Source organism: Odontesthes bonariensis, chromosome 16 (assembly GCF_027942865.1).
Source record: "Odontesthes bonariensis isolate fOdoBon6 chromosome 16, fOdoBon6.hap1, whole genome shotgun sequence".
In the NCBI taxonomy this organism is placed as follows: Eukaryota; Metazoa; Chordata; class Actinopteri; order Atheriniformes; family Atherinopsidae; genus Odontesthes; species Odontesthes bonariensis.
This window is the reverse complement of record NC_134521.1, coordinates 9947059-9966479: the sequence shown is the minus strand read 5'-3', so window position 1 is coordinate 9966479 and position 19421 is coordinate 9947059. Positions and strand designations below refer to the sequence as shown.

The 19421-nt window shown below is 41.9% G+C and overlaps 2 protein-coding genes across 3 annotated transcripts; one reads left to right on the top strand and one right to left on the bottom strand.

The window, feature by feature from the left end:
- Positions 1–5085: 5085 nt before the first annotated feature.
- Positions 5086–10808, top strand: cdc23 (CDC23 (cell division cycle 23, yeast, homolog)). The gene is made up of 16 exons (XM_075487758.1): positions 5086–5198; positions 5548–5620; positions 6456–6593; positions 6717–6759; positions 6854–6959; positions 7056–7188; positions 7392–7569; positions 7663–7760; positions 7901–7982; positions 9000–9153; positions 9252–9371; positions 9479–9554; positions 9643–9704; positions 9822–9900; positions 10137–10256; positions 10348–10808. Exons 1-16 carry the CDS (start codon positions 5086–5088, stop codon positions 10498–10500), a joined length of 1728 nt encoding a protein of 575 aa, XP_075343873.1. The 3' UTR covers positions 10501–10808.
- On the bottom strand, positions 10762–18634 carry kif20a (kinesin family member 20A). Of its 2 annotated transcripts, none has more exons than XM_075487753.1 (19): positions 18376–18633; positions 17216–17395; positions 16984–17094; positions 16736–16855; positions 16501–16639; positions 16183–16358; positions 15336–15429; positions 14896–15108; positions 14505–14616; positions 14357–14431; positions 14126–14269; positions 13851–14019; positions 13590–13742; positions 13261–13400; positions 12898–13000; positions 12631–12823; positions 12447–12538; positions 12210–12347; positions 10762–11832 (listed from the first exon to the last, which is right to left on the bottom strand). In XM_075487753.1, exons 2-19 carry the CDS (start codon positions 17387–17389, stop codon positions 11470–11472), a joined length of 2709 nt encoding a protein of 902 aa, XP_075343868.1. In that variant the 5' UTR covers positions 17390–17395; positions 18376–18633; the 3' UTR covers positions 10762–11469. The 2 variants fall into 2 exon arrangements, with proteins under 2 accessions (XP_075343868.1, XP_075343869.1); XM_075487754.1 differs by having other exon boundaries at positions 11769–11993; positions 18376–18634.
- Between the last annotated feature and the right edge of the window lie 787 nt (positions 18635–19421).

The following is a 19421-nucleotide window of genomic DNA, read 5'->3' as shown; positions in this document are numbered from 1 at the left end:
TAAAATATGTTTTGTTTTGCCTCAAATCTGCTCCACCGTGTGATGCTGCTTTGATATACAGCTGCTAAGACAAATAAGAATGAGAGGCTGGGAAGCAACAGAGCGTGTATTTTCTGATTAGGAACACATAAAAACTGATTCGCATTAAGCTCATTGATCGTTTCTCTTGACAGTGGAAGCTGGCCAGTATTTGTGTTTATCATTTATACCAGGGATGCCCAAATCTGGTGCTGCAGGTTTTAGATGTTTCCTTGCTTTAGCACACCTGATTCAGATCAATGCATCTTCAGCAGGCTTGTGCAGGACTTAATATTTTGAAGAGCTCCATTTCATCTGAATCAGATTCATCTAAAACCTGCAGGACAGCGGCCCTCAAGGACTTCCCCTATTTATACAAATAGAGAATCTCGCTGCTGCTTGCCTTACATGGACAAACATTGTGATCAAAATAAAAACAGCGTATTGTACAAAAAATAAGTTAAACAAGTATGCATTATATGAATTTATCTAGTGCCAAGATAAAGGTGTATGCTCAAACTAGGGCAGACGTCACACAGCTATCTGAAAATTCTATCATGGCAGCTCCATCTGACACTTCATTGTGCTATACATGTAGGAGGATGGGATGGGATGTCCGTGGGATGTTTAAATTAAGTACTATAGAGGCTGGAAGAAAAAATGCTTATGCATATAGGTGGATATGTTTAAGTGGGGAAGGACTGAGTGGAACGGATGGACTGTATGTCCTGTGTCTGCACCTTTTTCAACCTGCTCAGTGAGGCGTGTGCTTGGCCTTGTAAACCGCAGAGCTACTTGATTACTTTGTCAGTTTCTTTAAGTGGCTTTTGCTCTGTGGAGAAAATAAGGAGACACATCTGACAAATGATGTCCGACAGAGGGTGGGAAAAGTGGGGGGGTGGCTGCAGACCCTGCATTCAAATAATGGGAAATTATATTTTGCTGTCTTGTGAGTTCAGTATCATCAGTCATGCCTTGCTTTTTTTTTTTTTTTTTATGCATCGAAAATGTTGTTACAAACCCAACAACCAGAACCTGACTATCACACGACTTCTTCTCACTGTACGATGTACACAGTTAAAACTGCGTCACCCTCTCACTCCTTTAATGAGTCCTCAGAGGCCAGAGACTATTCATTTCTCATGCTAAATCCCACCTCAGTTCTTCAAGCAATTAAGAGAGAAGTTTAAAACATGCTACTTCTAAGTACTTTTTCAAGGATTAGGTAAAAAAGGAGGCTTTAAGATCGTACAAGCAGACACGTGATAGAAATCCAACTTATTCAGCTTGTATATATGGATCTCCACAATGATTTTAAAAATTAGTTTAACAGAATGCAAACAAAATTTGGGGATTGATTAATCATGTCAGACAGCGCCACCTCCTGGCAGGATCGAGAACTCAGTTCTTCCCACAAGTTATCAATCGTCTAACATCTGCTGAGCCATTTTTTCAATGTGAACAAAACATTCGCAGCATTGAAGGAAGGGTCCCATCACTCATTCAGTGATCAGAAGATTTATATGTTGATAGATTATAAATACGATTATGACTCACTAAAAGGAGAGGAACTCAACAATCAGTCGCTAAACCCCACTGGTTTGTTCTGATTTCACTGCAAGTCTTTTTCTGTATCGTTCAAGAACACGAGAACCACAATATGACTGTAACTTTTTATTATTACTATCAGTTACCCAAAGTTTTCTGTTATGAATCCACAGAACGCAAGGAAGGCTTATTCCATGTTTTTGCATGTCAACGGGCACCAAGTTCAGCTATAACCTGTAAAGTCATATATATTCATGAGTAGATATCCAATAGATAGTTCTCTATTCAAGCTTGATAAATGCCACAGATTCTGCATGGCCTGCTTTCATTCTTCTTCTGATTAAAGCTGTGACTCTGTTGGCCCTGTGATCATGAAAAGATGTGATGTGTCTGGTCCAAACTTAATAAGAAAAAACACGTTGGCTGAGCAATGCTTGAAGAATGCGTGTTCTTTGTGATCAAAAAGGATTTGCAGTTGTCGGGCAGGTTTCAATGGCAGCTCTGTGTGTGAACACCTGCTGGTCTGCTGCTCCAAGGGCACATGTTGGTCCTGGATTTATTATGCTGAGCACTTTGTCATTACATTTCATTTGAAAGGAAGTGGTGGATCTAGAATTCCTTCCAACTTTTGACCTTTTGATCATTTGTGTCTTAGTGTCACTGAACTTGCTTGAAAACTCCCAAGTGATCCTCCATCCATTCCCATTTAATGAGGGGATATGTGAGAGCTAAAATGTGGTTTGAGGTCACTATCAAACTGAGGGAGAAAACTTGAACATATTAGATAAAGCTCTGCTGATGTGTCTGTGCAGTTTGTCGGAAATCCCGAAACCAGTAATGCTGCTGATTTCAACAGATAAGGAGATGATGGTGCTGTCGGCTCTGCAGTGAAGCCGAGCCAAGCACAGAAGCCAGTGACAGGAGCAGAGCAGATAAGAGTCTTTATCCAAACAAGAACGAGCCACCAAGTTCTTCTTAAAACTCTGCTAACTTCTAAATGGATCTAATATTGATCTAATTAGTGACGAGTCTTTCTGAGCAGTAACGTTTCACTGAACAAATGATCTTTATGGCCATTTCAGTTAGGGTTAGGGTTCAGACGATACAAACAGAACAGTTATTTTTTCACATTTTATTTTCTCTCAAATACAAAATGACAAATGAATGAACACAGAATTATTTTGAACAAACCCCAAAGAAAGGCTTTGTTTGGCTTATTGAAGTGTTGCCGTCTGTAGAGAGGAATAAAGTCAGATCAGCCCCACTCGCTTTACAGAACCAGTCAAGGGCAGCAGAGTCAACTGTAAATAGTAGCAGGGAAATGTTAAGGGTCATCTGTCAGTGTGGAAGTCAAAGTACATTAATGTTTAAAAAAATAAGAATGTAAATAATAACAGACTTCAGGGGTGCAGGGGTTTACATTCTTTTTTTATTTACATTTTGAATTGTTCCTATCTTTTTTTAATGATTTTTATTCTGTGTGGAAACAACTCACACTGTGTGATGATGACATGATGGATTGGCACTGGAAGGAGGGATATTTATAGTACTCACTCAGACAATATATACCCAAACAAATACTTTACACTAACCTGGATCCATTTACAGAGACCACTTAAAAAAGACAGTGTTGTGTATTCACCTTCTAAAAAGGAACAAGTGGAGACCTACACAACACCCACAATCTTCAGCCGACTCGTGCTGAAGCGATTTGATTGGACAGCGAATGTTCATTGTTTTCCACTGACTTCAGTTCACATCATCTTTTTTAAACCTGATCCTCTGGGTATGCTTTCCTCAAAAAGCTGGGGCTTAACCTTGCTGCAGAGGAGGGTCAAGCCCTGGTTGGTGGGAGGGGGGTATCCCACATTTGAAGTTTTGTGTTTGAAATAACAAAGCTTTGGCTTAATGGAGGTGTAAGCTCTGGGAAAACAGGAGTCTGAACCGAAGGTTAAATATAGACCAAAAAGCCTGCTTGGTGCTGTGAAGTCTGTGACGATTGCTGGAAGACAAATAGATTAAAATATTTGTTGTTTAGCCAATGCTAGTGTGATTTAAATACCATAGCTTTACTCCTGATCTTTATAATATCAATTCAAGAGACATAAAACTGGAAGAGTCAGAATCCAAATACTTTTTTCTAAGAAGGGTATATTACTTGAATGAATGTCAAAAATGGTCAACACTCTGGATGATGTGTTGGCAGGCTGTTATTTAAGGGCCTTGACATTGACTTTGTAATAATCTGAAGAGACAAGAGTTAATGCATCACATTGCATACATGAATAATTCTCATTCCCCATAGTCAAACTTGATTACATCATGCTCCAGTTGGGCAACAGACTCACCTGAACTGATATTATCAATCCATACAGTAAAGAATAAGAAAACATAACACTGACATTGGATCAATTTGGGTTCTGGCTCATGTTGACACATGTTGGCAATGACAGAGTATACAGGGCTAAGAAGATAGTGTTAGCTCGATTCTTTCATTGGAAGCTCAAGAACAAGCTGGAGAAATCTTAAGTTAAACAAAGTATTTATTGGTGGTCACGTGTAGCAGCGCTGGGCTCAGTGGGACAGAGCTCACGCAGGAAATCCTTCAGACCGAGCCCCGATTTCCGGAAACATTTTATATTTATATGAACCTTTATTTCACAGAGGTTGGACTTACACTCAACAGAGTATAATTGGACATGAGCAGGTTAAACACTGTCTTCGTCATGTTCTTTGGATAAAACAAACAACGTGGGTGTGTGTGTGTGTGTGTGTGTGTGTGTGTGTGTGTGTGTGTGTGTGTGTGTGTGTGAATGTTGTTTTAAGCGTGCATCTGTTTTCCCAGACCAATTGTTTAGTCTCGCTATGCTATAGAGTCTTGGACCATTTAAGGTCATATATTGTGTGACCATATGAGCAGAGTTGAAAAGTACAAACTAGGAACATGGACTAATTAATATGCCTTCATAATGTCTAAGAACAAAGCCAAGTTTAACAATAGTTAAAAAGAAAATAGATACAAACATTAAACAATCAAAAAAAGATGGGTGGGGTGGCAACAGCGTTGGAACGGGAGACAAGAGGAAGATAATATATAAAATTTATTTATTTATTTATTTATTCATTCAATTTTATTTTTATTTTTTTATTTTTCATATAAGATATTTATATCAACCCAGAGTTCATACCATAAGAAGTAAGGGAGGACATAGAAGAATGGTCAATATTGTGATTAGTTTAAAAATAGGGCACAGGAATTAATAAGTACACTCGGGAATATTAGAAAACATCCAGCAGGTAAAATAAAATAAGAAAAGTGAACAATACAGGAGTTGCCAGGTGGATTTCTTGGAATAGAATTCATAAATATAATTTGACCGAAACAACCCTGTAGAAACTCAATACTTCCAAGAGATGGCAGTAGTGTCGCTTTTATATGATGCGGACGCCATTAAAAAACAAAAGAAGAAGAACTACCTCGTCCCAATTTCCACCAATAGCGTGCATGCTTGGTGAAATATGAAAATGGCGGCTCTGTGTAGTGAGTTTGGGGACCTGGTTCAAATCAAGAAACAGCTAATATCGGTCATATCGCTTTGTAAAGAAAGAGGACTTTTACACAGCGCGAAGTGGTGAGACTGACGGCGATTAATGTTATTTCGCAAAATAACTTAGTAAGCGTTAAACCTAAGTAACCTGTGTTAGCAACGTTAGCACTACCGATAATAACATCCTTTTAGCACAATATATAACGCCAGTTGTCTGTTCAGATATTGTAAAACGGGTAAAATGGCAGCACAGATTAATGTTAAATATGCTGTAAATTTAGCGTTAAACAAAAAAAGCACTGCATAGTTGTAAAGCTGGTGGTTGCGTTATTATGATACTTCAGGAACAGAAGTTCTGTTTTGGCTCATGTGAACATAAACTGAATAGTGTTGGATGAACTCAAACACCAACTCTGGGATGTTTCTATTTCAGGGCCTCTGAATTAGCATTTGCTTTGGAGCCTCTTCCAAAAGATGAGTTACCCCCAGCAGCCCCCTTCACTGAGGTTTGTACACTCTGAGGACCTTCTGGGATATTTTAACACGAGTATTTATCAGCCCACTATCCAGTTTCAGTACTGTATGTCAACAAAGTCTTTATCAACTTTTTCTAGCTCCTCACTGATGATGTATTACACTGACAATGGGTAAAATACTGAGTACTACATAATGTAGTAACTGCCTGTTACTTTTTTATTTACACTGGATTATTTGGGATGGATGGACTGGACCACGATAATATGTGATGGAAATTATTTGCACAGCACTGTGCGTGTGTTTTTATTGATCTATTTTCAAATGGTGACTTTAATGTAATGTAGTTTAGGTTGTCACACCGAATGTGTCTTCTGGTTGTTCATCAAAGTTGAGCCTTATTCTCACCATCAGCTTCTTATCCAACTGGGTTTTACGGAAGATTTTGATAAAGTTTTGTTTTTCAATCTAAATGCACAAAAACTAAATCCAAGTATTCAAAGCAGCAGGATGTTCTGTGTAGGATTTCCTCATCAGAAACTACAGAATCAGGTCGATTTATGATGTGTTCTGAATGTATTGGACCAAAAGTGCGGTCTCTGTCTCGCAGGCTTTGAGTAATTCAGAGGTTTTGGTATTCAGAGTCGACTGCATGTCACCCACCCTATTGTTGACTATAATGTTACTTTTGATACGATAATCAGATGTCTTTCACATGCAATATAAAATGAAAAGATGTGTAAAGATGGCATGCTGTAAATAATGTTTTTTATTTATATTGCTCATTTAATGTAACGATTTTTAAAAGATTATTTATCCAGCGTGGTTTTGATGGCCTCTCCGTGTCATTTTGTGTCCCACTTACAGGAAGATGCACATGACCTCGATGCGTTTACACTGGCAAAGTCATACTTTGACCTGAAAGAGTACGACCGAGCTGCCTACTTCCTGAAAGGCTGCTGCAGTCAGAAGGCTTATTTCCTCTATATGTATTCTCGATATCTGGTAAGAGTCTGTTGATATCGACCCGGTCCTCATCCTGTGATCACTTGTCTTATTTAGGGCCAATCTGCTGCCCACTTTACTGTGTGTGGGAAACATTTTTAAAGTATCCTTTTTCTTCTTTAGTCGGGTGAAAAAAAGAAAGACGACGAGACCGTGGACAGCCTGGGTGAGGAACTGCCCCTTTGTACCGATAAGTGAACGGAACAGTTTTATTCGCTTTTACCCTGGACATTTCTTACATGTTACTGTGTGGTTTTTAGGTCCTTTGGAGAAGGGTCAGGTGCGAAATGAAGCCTTGCGCGAACTAAGGGTCGAGCTCAGTAAGAAGCATGCTGCGGGAGAGTTGGACGGCTTCACCCTTTATCTGTAAATGCTTTTCCTGTGAAGTGCTCATTTTGCTGTCGTGAACAGAAATAGGGCATGTGCATCAACTTAATCTCATTTATGTGTGTGAAAACACAGGTATGGGGTGGTTCTACGGAAGCTTGATCTGCTGAAGGAGGCGGTGGAGGTGTTTGTTGAGGCAATTCATTCGCTTCCTCTTCACTGGGGAGCGTGGCTGGAGCTCAGTAACCTTGTCACCAATATTGAAATGGTAATAACCGTTTTATTAACGCAGTTTATGACACACTATCTATTTACAGTTTTAGTCAACAGAGATTTGAAACTCAGCTTTAACTCTCGTCTTTTCATTTGAGAACAAAGCAAAGAATATATTGATATTTTCTTAGCCTTAAGAGACTTAATCATGCTGATGTGATTCTTTCTAACTTTGTGTCTTGGTCTAATCCTTTCCAGCTGAAATCGTTGTCTCTGCCAGACTGCTGGATAAAAGACTTCTTCATGGCCCACATGTACACGGAGCTGCAGATGATCAAAGAGGCATTGCAGAAATACCAGAACCTCATCGAGGCCGGCTTTTCAAAGAGCACCTACATCATCTCACAGATTGCAGTGGCCTACCACAACATCAGAGGTTTAGATTTAGATTTTTCAAGGAAATTTTGACATGTCCGATCAATCTGGTGAGCGGGATGAATCTTCTGTAATCTGTCTCCATTTTTCGCAGATATTGACCAAGCTTTGGCTTTGTTCAAAGAGCTGAGGGAGCAGGATCCGTATCGCATTGACAACATGGATACATTTTCTAACCTGCTATATGTCAAGGTAAGCACACCGTTTTGGAAGGTGTCCCCTCAGGTTACAGATCTAAAGAACATGAGCTAAGAATCAATAATTGCACATGGACACGGGGTCTCTTTTTGTGACCAGATTCTGTATTGAGTCGATACTTTGTGCTTTTACAGAGTATGAAACCAGAGTTGAGCTACTTGGCCCACAACCTGGTGGAGATTGATAAGTACAGGGTGGAGACGTGCTGTGTTATTGGTAAGTATGTTGCTGGTCAGATCAAATGTCTACCTGCTAAGACAACATGCACTTTACTGAGTATGTTACCCATTTCGATGAATGTTTCCTGCTAAAATAGCTGCTAAAGCAGGTTAAAATGACAGTAAAGTTACTGCGACTACAACTTTTTTTCAGTACAGTGTTTAAGCTATTTTTTTTTAGGTTTTATTCGGTCAGAAAATGAATGAATGAATGAATGAATGAATATAGGCTCTCATTAATGTTCGTTTTCCAGCTAATCGATGGTAAAGGGTTTGAAATGTGCAGCACATTTAAATTGTTAAAAGTCTGTAAATGAACTCAAATGATAAATATGACACACAATTGGCCTTGAACTCTAATTAAACTCCATCATATCCTCTTCACTTGGAGGCCCGGCTGCACAAAGCAGCTCAAGTTTCTTCCTTGAGTGTAACACTCGAGGCTGTAATCTCTCCTCAGCTGAGGGACTTACTGAAGAGTGTTGCACAGAATCTCTTAAAAGCTATCCTTAGTTTAGAGGAATCGTTGAGGCTTTTACAGCATTGTAAGAGTTTATAGAACAGTAAGATTATACAGGTTCAGTGGAGGCTTTAATTCACAGATTATTCTAAAGAAACGGCTTTAGATTACAAACTGAACTGATCTTCGTGTCGTACGAGTGCTTTAATCCACATGTGTGCTGACAGAGCTTCAGTGATGGAGCACAGCTGATCAGAACAGACAAATCATAGGTCGTATCAATCAGTTGCTCATTATTAAGCCCATCCAATTTTTTTTTTTTTTACCATCAGTGAATCCTTTACTTTAAATCCACTAATTTCCTTCATTTAATGCCGTAATCTCTGCTGTGCTGCGGTCGGGATGCAGTTAGAGTTGCCCTGTGATATTCCTCAGTTCAGATGAACACGTGTGAATCAGACTTCAACAGCAGCTGTTGGCAGAGCTTTGAAATGTTGAAAAAAAAAAAAAATCTTTCCAGCACACGTGCTTATAAGACATTGATCTCATTTCTAGGTAATTACTACAGTTTACGCTCTCAGCATGAGAAAGCAGCGCTCTACTTCCAGCGGGCCCTCAAACTGAACCCTCGCTGTCTCGGCGCCTGGACCCTCATGGGCCACGAGTACATGGAGATGAAGAACACGTCGGCAGCCATCCAGGCCTACAGGTCAGCAAACACCGATCTGCTGTAACTTTTCACACAATGTAGAGATTTAAAACCAGCCGCTCGGGTATGTTGAGCGTTCCTCCCGTTTTTTGCATCAGGCACGCCATCGAGGTGAACAAGCGGGATTATCGTGCGTGGTACGGCCTGGGTCAGACATACGAGATCCTCAAGATGCCTTTTTACTGTTTGTACTACTATCGAAAGGCTCACCAGCTCAGGTTTGGCTTTTTGACTTGATAAAAGGTGTTTTAGCTGGTGTTGAAGACGATTTCAATTAGAAACATCTGTTGAGTTGCACACCGGATCATCACTCTTTTTATTCCAGGCCCAACGACTCACGCATGCTAGTCGCTCTGGGTGAAAGCTACGAAAAACTGTCCCAGCAAGTTGAAGCCAAAAAGGTAATCGTTGTTCAGCTGTCTGTGATTCTGAAGTTTGATATTGTTGTTGTTATACTCTATATTCATGTTGTTCTCCATTCCTGCACAGTGCTACTGGAGGGCTTATTCTGTGGGCGATGTAGAGAAAATGGCTTTACTCAAACTGGCAAAGTGAGTGATTGTCGTCGTAATCTTTGTTGAAATTAGATCAATATTACAGACGACAGCGCTTTATCCTTTGATTCTTTGCACCAACGGAGCTCTGAGCTAAATATTTTCCCTCCTCAGACTCCACGAACAGCTGAATGAGGCTGATGATGCTGCCCAGTGTTACATGCTTTACATTCAAGACATTTTCTCCTGTGGGGTAAGCATTTTTAAAGCTTCAGCTGTATTTAATGATTTGGACTAAACGGCCTTCAGCTGTTAACATTAAATGAGATCGTGCTGCTACAGCCTCAGATAAGAGGTGGTTTTGTTTGGCCAGTCTGTATAGATGCGCTGACAGTAAGCCTGATTTTGCATTAGTTTGTGAACAAACTTTATGCCATGTTTGCATTCGATTAGAAGGAATCTGCTTCAACCTACATGTTGCCCTGACAGGAAATACGGGATCTTTCAGAGGTGAGCACAGCCCTGCGATACCTGGGTCAGTACTATTTTAAGAACAAGCTCTACGACGAGGCGGCCATCTGCGCTCAGCGTTGCTGCGACTACAATGATGTAAGTGTTCCTGCATGATCTGGTCTTCCCGTTGTATTTGCTCACGTGCTGCCAGCAGTCTCATTCACTGGTATCGATGGTTACTCTGTAGGCACGTGAAGAGGGGAAGGCTCTGCTGAGGCAGATCTCACAAGTCAGAGATCAGATCGAGACTCCGTCGGCAGATCTGTTCGCGCCGCTCTCAAACAACAACACACCGGTGAGGAGAGTGTCTCCTCTGAACCTAATCTCCTTCACACCCTGACAGTCAGCGGCCTTAAAATGGACTCCTTGTAAATTCTGCGTCATGAGGCTGCAGACTCTGGGCTTGGCAGACGTTGCCATAAGACAGTATTGGAAAGATGTACATGAAAATAAATTGCATTTGTTTCTAAAACTTGCAATCATGGACCCTTTTTGTCCAGGATGTACATTTTTTTTACTGCAGATATAAAACTTAACCTGGACTCTTCCCAACATCGTTAAGGACTGAGGGTGCATATTATATTATACACATACAAACATCTTTTTGAGCAGATATTTTAATGAACAAGGTTTTAGTGTAACTGAATTCTTGGTCGATGTAAAAATAAAAAGGTGCATAAGACCACAGACACATTATTTACATGCATGCAACAAACAGACTGTAAATATATTCTCAAGTCACACCTCCTACAGTGTTTTATGTAGATAAAACAATTGGAGCATACCAGCATCGAGGAAAAGTAGTTTTCTGCTCCTGTTGTCTCCCTGTAGTCTGGTACTTTTAGTCATTTGAAGCTCATCGACACAGCAAAAACTGACCAACTTACTGTCCAAAAGAACCCTCTTAAATCCTTAAACAGATGATTGGAAAAAAAAAAAAAAAAAGACAGATATTGCAACAAAAGGAACAAACACAGGTGGACAATGCATGCAACTAGGATTACTGGCACAAGAAAGCGATGAATACAATCTATTCGACTTAGTTTCTATTAAAAATCTTTGGTAGCATGGCTAATGTTAAGCAGCAACCGGGTGTAAGCAGGAGTGATGGTTTACAGTGAGGATGCAAATGCTTGTGAAGGAATGGAAGACGCTGATGCACCGTTCTAACCTTACAGTCTTTAGCTGCTGAGCAGCTTTACTGGCGTGAGGAAACTGCACTCCCAAAAAGCAAATAAAGTGAGCAAAACAATATATATGTACAGTTAACTGGCAGGTTTTGTTTTTTTGTGCATAATATTAGATCAGCTCAGTACTTCCCCCTGAGGCTGCGAGGGGTGGGCACAGGGCTGGGAGGTGGAGTCTGCTGGCGAGACCGCAAGATCTGTGCATATGGGGTGCAGGCTGCCTCTCCAGCAGCGCGAGTGTTGTATTTGCGTGTCGGGGTGCGCGCCGGGAACAAGGACTGGAAAAAAGGCCGTTTCTGCGGGGGCCGGTTTTCAGTGTCCCTTGGAGTGGTGGCCATGCAGCCCCTCTTTTTGCAGGAGCCCGGTGTGGCGGAGGCGGCTGAACTTGTCGGGGGCACCTGTGTCTGTGCCAGGGTCTCCGCTTTACGCCGCAAGTCTGCTTTAACCAGCATCAAGCCGTTCTGGAGCTCCGTCAGGATCTGATTCTGAGAAGAAGTCAGTGGACAGGGTTAGATGAGACCAGAGGGGGGAGGTGAAGGATGAGGTGATAGGTTGAGTGACAAAGATGGAGAAGCAAACATGCTGCAGCTGCAGAGTCATCATCCTTCTACAGAGGTTAGAAACCTAAATTTTGTTTTAGGGCTGGCTGTGCGTTAAGAACGTTAAAGAGGGCAAAAGGAGAGAAAAAGAGTATTTTGAGATGAGACTCACACATGTAACAAATGAGTTTTAATACTGATAACTGATGCTTGTCTAAAGTTAGCATCCCAATTAGCATTAAAGGAGGATTCTGTACATTTTTAGCTTTTCTTTCAGAGCACAAAGGGCTCGGTTTATAAAATAGATTTAAATGTGTTTGTACCTGTTTGGCCAGCGTCTCGTCTGCAGCTGATAATGTCTGACGCAGCCTTTCCCCTCCTGTGTTGCGACAGCAGGCCCTTTCACCCGACTGCAGTTCCACTCCCAGCCTCTGCAAATCCAGCTGCAGCTGGCGCAGGTTCTGTTGGCCCAACATATCATTTTAGTCTTTCTGAACATGAGCAGCATCACAAGCAGCGAGAGCAAAAAGTGCCTTTGTAATGTTGGAGCCGTTACTGACCCGCTGACCCTCCAGCAGCTTACGGTCGGCAGAGCTGGTGAGGGCGCCGGTGGAACCGGGCACTTCCAGCTGCGTCTGCAGTTTTGTCAGCTCTGCACAGGCAAACAGGACGAGACGGTCAACACACACCGACGGTAACCTAGCATTAACACACCAGTGGAGCAGTCCTGCTGTCAGACTTCACCTTGGGTTTTGATGAGAAGCTCAGCTCGACACTTGTCCAGTTCAGCACGCAGTCCGTTTAACTCAGTTTGAGACGTGAGGCGCCGAGAGCGACGAGGGCCCTCAGACTCTTCCTGTGGCGCCGTCGTGGAGACTGCTTTACCCTCCTTTTCTTCAAGGGCAGCAGCTAAAGCTTCAATCTCCTGGTCGCGCTCCTACGAAACATTTACAATAAATAAACCAATACGCTGACGGCTCTTACACTGGTCAGGTGTGTAACAGCACTGACCTTCAGCTCCTGTGTGTAGAATTTCTTCAGATGCTTCTGCAGGTTAGTTATCTTGTCCTCGTATCTCTCTTCAATGAGGGCCCTCTCAGCCTCCAGGGTCTCACTGCAGGGCAAGAAGACATCACCGCTTAGCATCTCTATTCATCATTCAAGTCCAGAATTCTCCTATGTTCGTGTTCATCTGGGAGACCTCGTCTCCTTTTCTTCAATCAAGAATATCAACATTAATTGGGATAATGTGCACAACTGTTAAAGCATTAGGAGCACGTTCAGTTACATCTGCAGCACTGCTAGAAATGTTTTTATTATGAGCGCCTACTTAAAAACTCCAAACAGGTTTCCTTATACGAATCGAACACATACTTGAAGCCTTCTTGCATTCCAGAAATGACCTCCATCATCTCAGAGACCACCTGCTCTCTCACATTAGCCTCGAGAACCTCTTTCTCTTCCCGCTGCCGTCTCACTTCTCTCTTCAGAACATCGATGGCCTGCAGCAAAGCCTAAATAAAGAATATAACAGTGGACATGTGAAACCAACCGTCTGCAAACCTTTAATCCATTTTAGATCTTAACAAACACAATTTGGGTGTTCGTCCAACATGCATAAGACAACGTTTTTTTGTTTTAAAGGTGCTTAAGTCAGAAAGGTGCTCACAGGGGTTGTGGAAGCAAAGAAAAAAGGATATTACCTCAGTATTCAACAAGGTGATATCTCCGTCTTCGACGTCACTTTCATCATCTTCCTCCTCCAGGATTGTGCTTTCATTACCGTTTGCAGCTGGCTCGCGGAGCAGAGACAGGATGTAGGCCACTCTGGTCTTTGTGGACGGGCCGTGGACAAGCTGAAAGGATAAGCATCGTACCTCATTTTTCTTTTATCTCCTCCCCACACGCAAAACTAAACTATTCCCACAAAAAAGTTACTGATATGCACAAGAGTGCTTCCTCACCTGTGTCGCAATTGCAGAGAACTTGAGGGCCTGGAGGGTCTCGTCGTAGATGGAGGCACATGGATTGATGTTGACCACCATGCAGGAGGTTCCTCGTCCACAGAAGAAACCCTGCAGGACACGGGTCAGCTTGCTGTCCCTGAAGGGCACCACCTGAGGGCCGCGTGACCTGTGGAAGTTTAAACTCAATCACTGCAGCATAAACTCCTCTCCAGCAGCTTAGTGCTCACATTTTGACTCGTTTATGACAAACGCTTTGCTGATTGTAAGCATACTTGTTGTTCTGGTTGTGCCTCAGGGCAGCGATACAGCGTCCCAGTGTTAAGAGGGAGGTGTTGATGTTGTTGGCCTCCTTCATCCTCTCACCGTTACGCTGCTCTTTACAGCGTTCAGATCCAGCCAAGTCACACACAGACAGTCTGCAGAGGAGACGATCAAAGCTCCGCGATAAGATTTCCACAAACTCTCAATTCAAGAAAACCAAAAGCAACAAGAGCAGAACTCACTCGCTGATGTGCGTGGCCTGGCCTGAGACGGGCTCCGGGTGGACGTGCAAGACGCGGATAGAGAAGATGCTGTGGCTGCACAATTACAAAGACAAATCTAAGATGCCAGTCAGACAATAAGCATCACAAAGGTCTAATGTGCACCTACCTTCTGCTGGAGTTGTGGTTGAGGTGAGTGCTGGCGAAGCTCTGATTACGACGTCCAACCTTCAGAATCCTCCAAGCTTCCTCAGCGCTGCGGACCTGGATCCAGCTAAGATCTGATGGAACGAGAGGGAAGTGGCAAATATGATCCAACAAGATGCAGCACACGTTGCTTTTGTGTCAATACAGAGTGTGAAACGAGTCTAGTTAAAGTGCAGAAAGCGACAGGGGAAATCATAGAGTCGGTCTACAACTGTTAACATATCCTGCTTCATGAAGCGTAACACAAATCAGATGAGGCTGCATTCAGGGACTGAGCTTCAACTTTAATTAGAATACCAATGAAACTGTTTAATGTGAAATGAATAGATTTCCTGTGAATAGGTCAGCACTACCTTTAACATAAGGGTTGCCCTGTTTGTCGTCACATAAACGCATCGTGACCCTTTTTCTGGGCTGCAGGGAGGGCGAAGCGTCCAGCAGGTCGTACAGGAACTCGTTGTAGATCTCATAGAAGGACACCCAGATGGAAAACTGCACCCCTTTCTCCAGGTCGTCCCCTCCACTGAGTGACAGGCTGTCCGGCTCCAGACACACACTGTCTGTGTCTGCAGAGAAGCATGAAAGAAAAAAAAAAAAGATAAATCACACAGCAGGAACTGTAAAGAAAGTAGGAGCACGATAAAGTTGATTCTGGCATATCCACACAAGCGAACATGGAGTGGTACGATGCCACCAACCGTTCATCGTACAGCAGCTCGTGTGTTTATACAGCATCATAGTCCATAAACATCTCTGACTGTCACTATTCACACCACATTTCTGTCTCCCTCACCTTCAAGCTGGGTGGCAGTTGTAGAGGAGAGTCCTCCGATGCCGCTGTCCCAGACTGTAGTGGTACCAACTCGACGACAAGTCAGACTCTCATCCTGCAAACAAACAAAAAAAGTTCAGATCTTTTAATTCTGGCGTCTTTTAATTTGATTATTCAAATCGGGCAAAATTACCTTCAAAAAGAAAATTAATATAAAAAATATTCATCAGCTTTTAGTCTCTATGGACTCCCAAAGAAATTATCTCAGTAGGTGCTCATTACTCAGTGTTTGCCTGGAGAAGGTTAAAATATGCAATCTACAATATCTTCTTCAATACTGTGATGACAACATGACTTTAATATATATATATATATATATATATATATATATATAAATAAATAAAATACCTTACCTCAATATATGGAGCTAATATCAGTCGTATTAATGAGGGCTGCGTTCCGGTTCTGTAGCAGTACATACTGATAGCTTTGTGATGTTTGTATTGCACATCTTAATATAGCAATAAATTTTTCTGTGCATTGTGCAGCACTATGAAATATTCTGTCAAATTTTGGAAAGCTAAGGAGAGCTGTGACACAATTCTCTGTTGGGTTGCCACTGGAGTCAAACCCTGTCATGTTGGCACTTAATGTGTTCTAATGAAATATTAATTAGAGCAGCTTCCTGCATAAAACGTTTTATTGTCCAAGCACTGAGTTGCACAGCAGAAACTTAACTTAAAAACACTTTAAACTAATAATAAATGTCAATATTACGAGATGGAGACATTGCACCAATACATTAGGATTCTATGTGCCTTGTTGGTACCGTGTGCCTCAGACTTCTGTAAGTTATTCCTCTCTTTACCTCTTTGAGGATAGAGTTTCTGCGGATTTCCTCCACCCTGACCTCACTGGGGTCAAGCTGCCTCACGTCCTGATACATGACGGGCTTCAGGTCCATGCCGCCATAGAGACGACCCTGCAGCTTCTTAAACAGAGACGCTAAAGCCCGGGGCAAGAGGCCCGCGTCTCGACCACTACCTGCAGGTCAAAGATTGATGCACTTCAGGTATTTAACTGACCAGACACTATGAAATATGAGATCAGCATGTGCTGCAAACAAATAAAACAATCAAACCTAAACTGATCGGGACGAGAGGAGAAAAAAAAACCGAACACTTACCCTGAATGGTGTAAGTTTTTCCAGAATTGGTGACACCATAAGTGTAGAGGAGTCTGTTTTCTCCTTTAAGTACATCATTTATCATCCTCTTCATCGTACCCTCATAAAACTGTTGCTGTGTTGTCTCTGGACCAAAAATCTGTCAAAGATAAGTAATGAAAAACAACCATCCAGATCAGGCTTGGCAGGTTGGCAACACATTTAGAAGCAGCAGACACACCCATGACTCTCCCACCTTTGAGAAACTGAACTTGTGAATGCTCTGGGTGATTCCCCTCTCTGCCGTCCTCATGTTCTGAGACTCCTTTGGAGCTTTTAGCAGCAGCGTCTCTTCATCTTGGACAGCAACACAAGCCTGAGAGAAAAGTGAACCTTTAAGCTCAGAGGACAGGTGCCCTAAGAGTGATAGATGTATACATCTATCATACAAATAAAAAACGACTTCAGGAAAAGCTGATAGTTAAAATGACTTCACAATCTCACCTGCTCTTCTTCTCTTTCTCTCTCCGTGTCTGTAAGAGGCCGAATGCGCAGAAAAACCTTCACCTTCTCTGTGATTCCTTCATCAAAGCTTCCTCGTTTCGCTGCTGCTTTCTAAAGATGAAAGTTAACAACGTTTACCGATGTATGCAATGCTAAACCAATGCAACGTCTTTATGCTGCAATGAAAGAATTTAGATCGAGCTAATTAACAAACACTTCTGCCAACTCTCACCGGTTCTGTAATGGATGGCTGCCTGTCCAGGCCAGGGGATATAACAGAGAGCTCCGGGAGACGCGGTCTGGCCATGCCTCCATGCTCTGCCGCCGTAGACTCCAATACGGCCATTTCCTCCTCTTCATCAGAGGGGAATCCACACGGAGAAGACAAGGACAGGGCCAGCGCCATGCTTTCCTGTATCAAAGAGGCCAAATCCTCATGAATACAACGAATATGTGCGAGTAAAACCTGGAATCTGTGGATCAAGATGTTTATGTAAAAGCTGTTTAGGAGTGTTGCTTTGCTCAGATCAGAGGTAGCATGAAATTTAAAGAAATAAAAACTCTTTAGTTGAATAAAAAAAGGTCTAATCTGGTCAGATACAAAATTTGTAATTAAAGAATGCAAGAATGCAGTCTAATGGTGAATCCTTGAGATTATCCTGCGATCAGGCAGCATCTTGTTGGTAGGAAAGAAGGAGCAAAATAGTCGGGTGTGTCATGGAGAGACACAGAAACTGAAGAAAGACCTGTTTGCCCTCCGAAGTCAAAGGATCCAAGTCAGACAGGAAACTAGTTTCCATACAGTCGCCTGTCCTGACAAGTATGTGCAGAGGAGAGTGCATGATTTCAAACTAATGAATGGCTGACGGTCAGCATTACGCACCAACTGCAGCAGGCTTTATTCTGCACCACCACCACTATAATACTAATCATGTATAATAACAGTATGCTAGTAGATACCCTTCCATCCTAAACGCTCTGGTTATTTAAGTTTAAGAGCATTATTCTGGAAACATTAAATGAGATCTGTAAAACATTGCTCATCTTGTGCCAACCTCACGCACTGTTTGTCGGTAAAACTCTGTTAGTGTAACAGGCTTTTGTGTATTTTACAAAGACAAATAACTCGCCTTCATATTATCTCATTTCAATTAATATAAACTATTCAATCCCGAGAGAACAACGTGGGTAGAATCAAATGTTATAACGGATGTTTTCATATCACAAAGGCTGATCAATACACGGAATGAAAGCAAATTGTGTAAATATTGCTAATAGGATTATATATTACAATTATTTCACATTCATAAATGCAGTTTTGTCGTAGCTAACAAATTCACTGTCCTTCACCACCGACTGACCCATCTTTAAACAAAGTCCACTTTTACTAACCTCAAATGTGGAAATTGAGACGAGCGGCTGGATTCCAGTAAATTTGTCGGCTAAATGTTCTCCGTAGATGGCAGAAATCTAAGAATATGCCTAACCTATGCTAGAATAACAACGTCAAACCCGTAGCATGCCAAATTACCTGCCTATGCGTGTAGTTTTCGAAGCTATCTGAGCTCCAGCTGAGTTATTTTACCCGACTGCGTTTGGTTTTTTGAACAATGCGCTCACCCTGCTGAGCGACTCGCTGATTGGCTAGAATTCACAGTTCAGTGTTCTCTGATTGGCTAACAGCGTCAGACGCAGCACGCTATGCAAACTGTACCCCCTCGAACAAAGACGACTTTAACTCGTTCCTGACCTGTCACGTGTTTTATGTGATTTTATTCCAAGAAACAAGAAAGAAAGAAAGAAAGAAAGAAAGAAAGAAAGAAACTGAATTACAATTTTATTTGACAAAGATAGGTATAAAGTTACAATGGAAAACAAATGTAATCATTGCAACCAAGAATAAAACATTTAATTTATTTTCGTCCAGCTGTAGTATGTTGATTACAATATAACTGATTATTTAATAGCACTTATCTCCAAGATCTGAGATAAGTGTTGTCTTTTGGCTCTTAGACAAAAGTGCTAATGATAAATCCATCCATTTTCCCTGGCAGGGTACACCCCAGACAGGTCGCCAGTCCATCACAGAGACAAATGAGACAAACAACCACACACACACTCAGTCACTCCTAGGGACAATTTAGAGACACCAGTTAACCTAACATGCATGTTTTCGGACGGTGGGAGGAAGCCAGAGTACCCAGAGAGAACCCACGCATACACAGGGAGAACATGCTAACTCCACACAGAAAGGCCCCAGGTGGGGATCAAACCTGGAACCCTCTTGCTGTGAGGCAACAGTCCTAACTACCACACCACCGTGCAGTCTGCTAATGATAAATGTTACTTGAAAATGTGGCACTTCACTGTTATATGTTGCTCTGATTGTTAAAGGGATAGTTCGCCTTTTTTGACATGAAGCTGTATGACATCCCATA